This window comes from Dipodomys spectabilis, unplaced genomic scaffold, assembly GCF_019054845.1.
Source record: "Dipodomys spectabilis isolate Male_0828 unplaced genomic scaffold, ASM1905484v1 ptg000001l, whole genome shotgun sequence".
Classification (NCBI taxonomy): Eukaryota; Metazoa; Chordata; class Mammalia; order Rodentia; family Heteromyidae; genus Dipodomys; species Dipodomys spectabilis.
In genome coordinates this window covers 22,034,071-22,045,127 of record NW_024870678.1, presented here as the reverse complement: position 1 = coordinate 22,045,127, position 11,057 = coordinate 22,034,071, and the positions used below count along the sequence as shown (strand labels likewise).

General features: G+C 38.1%; 1 protein-coding gene across 2 annotated transcripts in view; it reads right to left on the bottom strand.

Annotated features, from left to right (window-relative positions):
• Positions 1–324: 324 nt before the first annotated feature.
• Positions 325–11,057, bottom strand: part of Myb (MYB proto-oncogene, transcription factor) — a 34,814-nt gene continuing 24,081 nt past the window's right edge. For both annotated transcript variants that reach the window (XM_042673396.1, XM_042673449.1), the window contains one exon: positions 325–1,687. In XM_042673396.1, the coding sequence (XP_042529330.1) occupies positions 1,571–1,687 (117 nt within the window). In that variant the 3' untranslated portion in view covers positions 325–1,570. The remainder of the gene's footprint in view (positions 1,688–11,057) is intronic.

The following is an 11,057-nucleotide window of genomic DNA, read 5'->3' as shown; positions in this document are numbered from 1 at the left end:
CAGCCCAGGCAGAAAAGTCTGTGAGACTCTTATCTCCAATAAATCACTAGAAAACCGAAAGTGGCACTGTAACTCAAGCAGTTGAGCAATCGCCTTGAGCTGAAGAGCTGAGGGACAGAGCCCAGGCCCAGAGTTCAAGCCCCACAACCGACCAAAAAAAAAAAAAGTCACATGAACCTCAGGTCTCCAGCTCCCTGAGTAGCTGTGATTACAGACCAGGCTGGACTATGCAAATTTTTGAGAGAGAAGAGTGGTTTCAGTTTGTTCCATCTTCTTAAGAGTCCAACTGTCACCAACAATCACAAGCATGAGAGAAGTCACAAGTTAAGTAAAATAAGGGCACAGCTTTATTTTGCGACAAGGCAGTAAGTAGTAAATACACTGTCATATCAAAAGTTCAGAGCCAGTCATCTTCCACAAATGTTCTTAAGGCAGCAACTGGCTATTGACCTCTGTCATTGTCTCCACAGCTGAAAACACAGAATCCGTGAGGCAGTTCTATGACCATACATTTAGAAGCTGTAGGGGAAGCTGATGGAACTCAGAGCCCCTGAACAATGAGGCTGAACTCAAAACAACACATAGGACATTAACAACATAGATCTCCCAAAAAAAAAAAAAAAGAAGTGCAATGCATGCTTTCATAAACCAACAATAACAAAAATAAAAAAAACAAGTAACAAAAATTCAAAATCTCCCAAACAAGTTTTCCAAATGTATTACAAAAGGAAAAAAGCATATATATATAAACATACATACGTGTATATATGTATATATATATAAATAGAAAAGTCTGAAGTCTGAATACTAGTGCATAGTCAATTACCTAACACCAAGTGTCTTTTCTTTCCAATCAAGCTCTACTGCCCCTTTGATACTAGCAGCATGTCTACAGGCTAAGAACCATAGCAGCAAAACACATTTTTTTTTTCATTTGGCATTTACAAAATTAAATTACTGAATAAAAATATATTTTTGTATAAAACTATTTCATACAGTAATAATTTTAAAGCAAGCTATAAAAAACCCTCAGAAAATGGTTTAGTACAATAAATGTACCTCCAAATGTAATTAACCACAAATGAACATTTACCATCTCCATTAATTGTCTCATGGTATTTAGCCAACATTTATAGTAATGCTTTTACTGATTTTTTTTAAAAAAAACTTCTACAAGTATGGTTAGTGATTGAGAAAAGTGAAATACTGGAGTACCTTTCTGTTTAAAATTTTAAAAACTCATCACAGGCAAAAATACTGATCTATTGAATTCTCTAAAATACAGATAAATCATTTTATGTTTAAAAAAAATCTGCATTAAGATATTAACAACTGGTTACAATTCATTACCTAATAATTTAGGTAAGATTGCTATTCATTTATTTTTAAATCCCTTTAGTTGAGTGAAATGCAGTAAGATTCCATCCAACTAGACGCACTTGGTGCTGCTCTCAACTGTTGTACCACAACAAAAATAGGTTCTTCTCCCAATCATGAAGAGTTTCATGTCGAGGAATGCAAAGTCAACTTGAAGTGTTCTGAAAACCATAATGCTTTTTCTGGAAACATCTCACATGACCAGAGTCCGGGCTGAGAACGCATTCACATATTTGCGAGCCTGACCGGAAGCAGTCATCTGGTCCTCTGTCTTCCCACAAGATGCAGATTCCCAGGAACCACTGCAAGGCTAAAGGAGGAAAGAAAAGTGATGTCAGGGTCAGACTAGGAAGCACAGACTGAGGTCCAACGGGGGTTTCCAATCCCAGGAGGCTTAACTGGGCCATTTGGGCCTTCAGGTGGAAATTGGCCAACACCAGTAAGCCTTTGTGGGAAAGACTCCCAACTAACTCCCTGACAACCACTCACCATTCTTAGGTGACATAATAACCGGAAACTGCTTATTGTTAAAGGGAAACACCCACCCCAAATGGTTTCAGAAGCTACCACATCTTTTGCATACCCACAATGCCTCTTGCCTCTTAGTGATTTTACCTAGACGGAGACAGGGAGGGACATAGTTCTCCAGAGACCTAAAGTGAGTTTCAGAAAGTACTCACTAGGTAAACCAGTGAATGTTTGAGCCAATAACTTACTTAGGTGAAGGATTGATCAGCCTGCTAAGCATGGTATCTATGTTCAAACAATTGGCTTAGAAATATGTGCTTGGCAGTATGTCTTTTTTGTTATTTGTGTCTTTTTCTGGTGCTGAGATCAGAACCAGGGCCTCACATACAATAGGAGCAAGGGCTTTACCACTGAGTGACAACACCAGCTTCTTGTATAGTCTAATTTGTACAGGCCCATGAAAAGATACAAGATAGAATTAATATCCTAGTAACTGTATCTAGATGCCAGGTAAGACTGTATGTAGACCCTCACACATATTATTTCATTTAAATAGTACAAGCACCCACCCCATAAAGATAGTTTCATTCTCCATTCAGTCAGAATAAAATTGCAGAGGTGAAGATGGGAGGTAACTGGCTGAGGTCACTCCCACAGCTAAGTGGTAGAGTAGCTATGAACATTGATTGGTCACCTGCTGCACAGACAATTCCTGCTGTGCCTCCAACTGAAATATGGGATATTGGTGCCTCGCTGAGTTTCCAAAGGATTGAATCAGATTACAGAATAAATACTTTCTGCAAAAATGCAGAAAGCACAGGGAAATGAATACCAGAAAGTAAATAATACAAAGAAGGGGCAAGATGTATACCCAAAATGTCAAGAGAGAAAGCCCCAAATCTATGTTAACCACCATCTTGATAGGGCTCTCCAGCCAACATATAAAGGGAAACAAACAGGCCAGCATGAGAACATGTACCCCTAATTCAAGATGAAACCACTTGTTCAGGACAAGTACTACTTTAGGTATCGACATCTAAGAGGAATGGAGAATAGACAAGGCCTTTGCTCTTCAATGTCTCATGTGCCCTTTAAGGGACATGCACACATGATTCACAACAGGGGAAAAATATCAATGTTTGGGGGTTCGTGGCGCCACGTGCAGAGGAAGAGGGGAAGAGACGTGCGCTGTGGGGCATTGCTTCATGGAAAGAACAGGAATGGGCATCCTTACGGTAGACAGGTAGAAAAGCAAGAGTCTCACACAGGAGGAGGAAGAGCAGGAAAGAGTCAGGAAGCAGCAATTTATATATTGCCAGTGGGGAGGACTGAGGAGGAGAGAAAAACCGACACGGTGATGCTATAGCAACATTTAACATGGCCCTCCTGAGCACTGCGTATGCTCTAAGAGTTTTCACGGGCCTCATCCCATTTAACTCTCACACAAGACACCCCCTAGCACAGGTATTGGTACACTGTGTGGCCTATGGAAAAGACAATTTAAAAGGAGGAGAGAATTGGGGCAATGCACTCACGGTCACCTGGGTAAGAAATGATGGAGCAAGAATCTGAACTCAGGTACGATACATGAGGCAACAATTCTAATGAGGGCAAAGTGTTGCCTTTAGTAGACTTTTTGTCAAGAACCACACAAGCAGCTTAATAGGAATTCAAGGGAAATTCACCAGAGAAGGATCATAGGCTTGTAGATGGAAGGAAGGGATGGGAGAGAACGAGGGAACAGAAGACACTGTACCAAAGGAAATGCACTCATTACCTGACTTATGTGATTGTAATCCCTCTGTATGTCACCTCTATAATAACAATAAAGTAATTTTTTAAAAAGGTCTGATAAGTTTTAAGAGCGTTATAGTTGCAAGGTGGTGAGGTCTACTTGCCTCATGAATGGAACACAGCTCCAGTGACATAAGCTTTTAGTGCCATGTTCTGACTTTCCTAGGATGCAAACTGAGTTTCTTAGCTTGAGCTATCTCCCCACTCCTCACCAATGTAAGTGGTAAAGTCAAGTATGGTTTACTCTAAAAGCTCAGGAACTTAATGTGTAGCTCAATATACCACATAGCAAATGGCTTAGCCTACTCTTTTCCTAGGAACATTGTAACAGAGAAATGACAAGACAAACAGGACAGCTAGATACTCTGGGTGACTACTGACAGTAGGTCCTATTTAGTAGTTTAATATTTTCTTAAACAAAATCACCATGGTGAATATAGCATTCTTTGAAATAGTTTTGAATAACTACTGCCCTAGACTCAAACATGTGGACTCAATATACATCTGTCTGTGGCATGTTTCTATACATTCAAATATAGTATTTTAGCTTTCTTCATGGCTTTGATGTTGCTGCTTAAATTTTGGGCACAAAACTGAAACACTAAATTGGCGGTTAAAAAAATTAAGATTGGGGCTGGGAAGGTGGCTCAGTGGTAGAGCGCTTGCCTTGCATGCTCGAGGCCCTGGGTTCGATTCCTCAGCACCACATAAGCAAAAAGAAAAAAGCCGGAAGTGGTGCTGTGGCTCAAGTGGTAGAGCGCTAGCCTTGAGCTAAAGAGCTGAGGGACAGCGCCCAGGCCCAGAGTTCAGGCCCCACGACCGGACCCAAAAAAAAAAAAAAATTAAGATTTAGCTGGGTGCTGGTTGCTCACGCCTGTAATCTTAACTACTCAGGAGGCTAAGATCTGAGGATTGAGGTTCAAAGCCAGCCTGGGCAGGAAATGGTGCTGTAGCTCAAGTGGTAGGGTGCTAGCCTTGAGTTGAAGAGCTGAGGGACAATGACCAAGCCCAGAGTTCAAGCCCTACAACTGACCAAAAAATATTAAGGTTTAGTATGATCTTTTTTTGTTTTTCATAGGAAGACCTCTCATATTCATGGAGCTAATACTGTGAAAATGGTCATACTGCCATTTTCTGCAGGTTCTGCGATCTACAGGTTCAATACAATTCCTATCCAAGTCCCAATATCCTTCTTCACAGATAGAACAATCAATCCAAAAGTTCATATGAAGTGTGAAAGACTCTACACAGCAAAAGAAATCCTGAGCAAATAGAACTGGTACTATAATATCAGACTTCAAATTATACCACAGAGCCATCATAATAAAAACAGCATGGAACTAACACAAAAACAGACATGAGGTCTAGTTAAAATGATATTTGTCCAGTTATAAAACTGGTGAATCCTTTTTCAGGAAGTCACTTTGCCAATATTTATTTTTATCTTTTCAATTCCTGAGCTAGTCTTTGTAGTCATTGTAGAAAACTATGATGCATGCTAACTACTATTTGAGAGGGAAGAATTCAGTATGGTGTGTCATCTACCTCAAAATGCTACACAGTGCTGAGAAATGATTATTAGATGAATATAGGCCAAGCTATGGGTCCTAAAGAGCATATGTCAAATCTGAATCTCCTAATATACAAAAACCTTGTATGCAGATTTAAAATATTCATAGAGAAAACATATATCTTGAAAAGAAGTGGAAGGGGGAAAGGGAATAAAAGTGAGACTAGAAATAGATGTAAGCAACAAGAAATAAGAGATTACTTCTATTTACTACGATTAAGAATTTTTCAGCCAGGTGTCAGCTACTTGGAGGATCTTGAATTATAGCTAGTCCTAGCTAATACAGAGAGAGCTATTTGAAAAACAAATACAAGCTAAAGGCCAAATAGCATGGTTCAAGTGATAGAGCACTTGTGTAGCATGCATAAGGTCCTTGGTTCAGTTCCTAGTACACACACACACACGCACACACACACACACACACACACACACACACTTATGTAAATAAGTATACACACACTACCTAGCTGGGATTCAACTAATAAGTTTCCTAAGTATGTAAATTAAGTATCTTAATAAAATACTAGATTCATATGCCTCCTAATGAGAGTCAAGTTCTAATCTCTTGAACACAGCATTTAGGTTGACATAGAATTTCCCAAGTCTGTTCAGGAGAATGTCAGACTAAGTGTTAGCAACTTCACCTACTTGCCGCTTCAATGTGATTGTGACTTTGATACATCACCTGATTCATCATTTGATTCCTACTTGACTCTTTCTTCAAGACCAGTTATTTATGAAGCAGGGACCATATATTTTTCATTACTATGTTGGGAGAACTTTTCAGGCAATCTGTATCTTTTAAGACACAGGAAAATTTACAAAGCTATCACTCAAAATGACTTACATGTTCAAATTCCTCAGCATATAAACCTGGAATGTCAGTAGCTAGGGTTAGGCCAGGCGGGACAGCTTGAGACATCTAATTCTCCCAGGAATAACAAACGCTGGGATGAAGCAGCTAATGTGTGCCAGAATGAAAAGGCCAGACAGTGTGCTCCAAAGCTGTCCTTTTCAATGGGAGAGAAAAAGCCAGCACACTGTCCAAACAATGTAACAAACTGGTGAGAACAGACACATATCCATGGCCTGAACATAAACACAAAGCAGGATCAAATGCTCAGGTACTTGGGTCAAAAGAGAACTGCTCCCTTTTTTTCTCCTCTGTTCTTGGAACCAAGAACCCTATGCCAACTTTTCAAACAGACAGAAGAGCTCTATTGAATGCCTTTGTATTAAAAAACTACTGTCATCCAAATTTTGTATATCTTCCTTGGTCCCGCTCCTTAAATTTTAGTTTCACGTACACTGAGGAATTAATAAGCATTGTGGATTTCTGTGTGTACATTCTTGTTAGATTACAATGCCTCGGTGCTGTCGCTGACATGCGATTCTGGCCTAATTCATGTCACTGCTGATAATTCTGTCCACACATCCTCCTGGTGCTACCCAGAGTCACTGCACTTACCCTATACTACACTTTTCATTGCCTGTGCGCACATGTGAACTATAAGCTGTCAAAGTTTTAACTGAGATATCTGGTTAAAACATTCTGAATAAATACTCAGATTCTTTTGTAGAAAATAGAAGAAATGAGACAAGTCTATATATTCAGGTAGTTTTCTGTCAGTATCAGACTATCCTCACATTTTCATTTTGAATCTAAATAGATATTGTTTTTTTAAAAAAATCATACTGAACAACAAGTGCTTTTATTAAATGCAGATAGCAACTTGCATAGTATCTGCGGAGGAGCAAATCTGTGTTCTGCAATGCAAAGACTTAATAAGAAATGTGCATACATCTAAAAGATATGTTGTAAAACCAAAGGAAAACTGGTGAGATGGTGTAAGTTTTTATTTTGTTTCTTTAAAAATAATAAAGCAGAAATGAATTGTGTTGAAAAGAACGAGAAACAAGAAACATCTCATTATCCCTTTTTAACTTGTCTGAAGAAAATAATTGCATGGGATGAAAATTCTAAAAGGCAAAATTTCTTCTCAGAAGGACATCTTTTGAAAGGATATATCTTAGGTGGGCCGGGCACCAGTGGCTAATAGCTGTAATCCTAGCTACTCAGGAGGCTACTGAGGATTGTGACTCAAAGAAAGTCCAGGCAGGAAAGTCTGTGAGACTTAGTTGTCATTAAAACTACCAAAAAAGAAAAAAGTACCCAAACCCAGAAGTAGAGCTATATCTCAAGGAGTACAGACCTAGTCATGAGCAGAAAAGCTCAGGGATCATGTCCAGGCCCAGAGTTCAAGTCTCAGGATTGGCAAAACAAAACAAAACAAAATCTTATATATAAGTTGTCTCATAAAGGTAAAAGATGAACTAGAGTAGAAATGTTACTGTTAGGTTAATGGACACCAAGCTTCTTTGCTGGTAAACACTGTTCTATGTTCCCCCAGATCAATTAAATGTCTCCAACGTCAGGGTTGTTAATATTTTTTCAGATAAAAGAACCTTAAAAGTCAGGATAGAAAAGATATAGATGGATTCTGGAGGTTCTCCCATCTACTCGTTCCTTACTTCCCAAGCCTAAATGAACAATTGTCCATGTAGATGGACCAATCCCAAAAATACAGTTTATTTCAAATGTCTGCACAGTCTTTGATCTTGCACATTTATACACTTCCCAATAGTTTGTATCACATAGCCTAACAGGCCACAGTTCGGAAGAATATCTCTTTGATTGCCAGCAGGTTGGATCCCGACCGTGAAGACTGAGACAAATGCTGAATTGTTCTATAGCAATTTAGCTTTTGCTGATCTCTCCAAGAAAGATTCGAGGTCAGTGTGTATTCTATGTGTAAGCAAACAAAACAAATGAAAAAACCCATGTCCTATAATCTCTGGGGCAGGATACCTGACCCTCAGCTGAACAGAGCTCTCTGCCTCATTTAGGCTTTCCTTGTTCAACCCTAAAGCTGCACACAGAAAACTTACTTGATGTATAACATTGATTGAAAGCAGGTCAATAGAAGTATTACTGACAGCTACATGAAGTTTTGCCAGGGTAAGTGGAAAAAAGTGAGTGTGCAGACATCCAGGAGACCAGGTCAGCAACAGCACACTGTATGAACAGATGTTCAGAAAGATCTCTATCCCATGGAGACTGTTTCCATGCACACACAAGCAGTAGAAAAATAGAGAAAACTAGGAAATCCATTCTTTCATCTTCACAGTACCTATGTTTTCTGAATTGGTTGAATTACCTAGCTCTTTTAGTGACCCACTGACATTGTTCTGCAAAACTAGAACAGGGAATATAGTATGCTACAGGAAATAACACACCAGAGTGTGTTATTGAGGGCTCTTTGTCCTGTCATTTTAAGGACAGAGAGTTGAATAGTCTTTGCCTAATAACAAATACCACTGGCACACATATGCCCAGTGCTGCCATCTTGAAAACACAAGTATATCCATTTGACCTCTCAGCAACCTTATGTAATAGCCCACAGTTCACAGTTAACAGACAAGAACCATTTCATTCATTTTGTCACTTACTGAATTAAAGTCATACAAGTAGTAGAAAATGGTAGAGTCTAGACCAGAACCTGGTTTCTGTTACCAAGTGAGTTCATTACCTTGTCAGCTATACTTATACAAAAAAGTTTGCCTTATTGTTTTGGAAATATAAAGCTTCATAAACAAATGACATAAAGATAGGAGCAATTTAAATTACAGAGTCAAAAGCTAAGAAGAAGAGTATCAACTGCAAGTTTATACTTATATTAAAATTTTATTTTATGTTTTGTGAATATGTTTCAGTAATAATGACTTGAGAAATTTACTTAGACTCATTGTTTTTTTTTTTAAGTTAAACCATGACAAGCCAAGTCAGGAAATTAAAATTTAAGGCTGTCATTCTGTGGTTAGGAAAAAAAGGGGAAAGTGAGTGGGTAAGAAGCATATAAACACATCTTTTACCCTTGAGTTTTAAATAGGAATAAGAGGAAATTATAACTTAAGAGAAAAATACAGAAGCTGAGATGGTTTATAACTTAAGTCATGTTTGGGATCTATCAGTCAAAATGTCTACCTGAAGAAATGTTAATTAGCATAATGTATTTAACTCAACACAGAAAGCAAATTAAAAGTATACTGAGGAAAACAGGTAATTCTCCACCCCACCCCCCTATGCTCTCAGGAGAGCGCTCTGTGTATGGACTGCTTTGCTGTCTCTCAGGGTAATTTCTGAATGGTAGAATCCAAGTAGCTGTGCATAATGAATCCATCTTTCCTGATCCAAGCAGCAACCTCTTTAGGCTGAGCATTCTCATTACTTCTTTGTAGTCATTTTAGGTACTCTTAAGCCCTACAGTCAAATCATTTAGTAAATGCTAAGATGTTCAATAATACTGCCTGTGAGAAATCTGCCTAATTGGGTCAGATTGAGTTACCAATGGACATACATGAAATAGCATTGTTTTAAGCAAGCAAAATTATCAAACTGTGTAGGAACACAGACCCATATCCTTGTTTTGCTTTCTGCAGTTTCAGTTACCCAAGGTCAATCATGGTCTGAAAACATGAAATGGAAAATTCAGGAAATGAACCATTCAAAAGTTTTAAATATGATTCTAGGGTATGGTTAGTTATTATTAATTTATTACTGTTCTTAATTTAGACATTAAACTTTCTCTCATATATATATATATATATATATATATATATATATATATATATGAAAGAGCATATGCATAAGGATCCATACCATCCACAACTCATTGATACAAAAGAAAGCACAAGTTAACATAAAGCTATTATTTAATTTTGAATTTCAAAGATAAGCAATATTCCTACTAAATAATGTGCTAATACAGTTCCATACTGATTTCTTTCTTAATTTAGTAGCATAACTAATATGTGGTATCCTAGCACTGGGTGGTTCATGCTAGAAATCCTAGCTACCCATGGGGTTGAGCATCCAGGTTAGAGGATAGACAGAGCAGAAAAGTCCATGAGACTCTTACTCAAGTTAACCTCCTAAAACCAGATGTGGACTTGTGGTTCAAATAACAGAGTACTAGCCTTGAATAAAAAGGCTAAAAGACAGTGCCCAAGCTTTGAGTTTAAGCCCCAGTATATTCTCTCTCTCTCTCTCTCTCACACACACACACACACATAAACACACACACACACACAATCTGTGGTATAAAATTAGTCAACCTATTTTCATAAATATTGAAATACTATCAACTTTTTTCTTTTATTGTGCTAGCATAATGGTTTGAACTCAGGACCTTCCATTCTCACTCAGCTTGTTTGTCAACTTTTATATACTACATATTTTATCTCTGAGTGAGTGGTTTTACCTACACACTGTTTGGTTAATTTAAAAGTTATTAGGAAACTGTGCACTTGTGGCTCATCCCTGTAATCCTAGCTACTCAGGAGGCTAAAATCTGAGGATCATGGTTCAAAGCCAGCTGTGGCTGTAAAGTCTCCATGAGACTCTTATCTCCAATTAACTACTCAAAAACCTGAAGTGGAACTGTGGCTCAAAGTGGTAGAGCACTAGCCTTGAGCAAAAGAGCTCAGAGACAGTACCCAGGCCCTGAGTTCATGCTCCACAACTGACAAACAAAAAACAGAAAAAAGAAAAAAAAAAAGAAAAATTATTAGGATTCAAGTCTAGAAAAATAATCAAGTTATGATTCCTTCCCTAAATATATTTATGTTTCACCCTTTGAAATTCAGACTGTACTTCTTCTATACTACTATAAATATAGGTTGAATACTAGGCTAAAGTTACAAAGTATCCATAGAACTTAATTGAGCTTAATATGCTATTAGCATTATTCAAATTCTATGCTCTGGCTTGAAGGATGTCTGGCAGTCC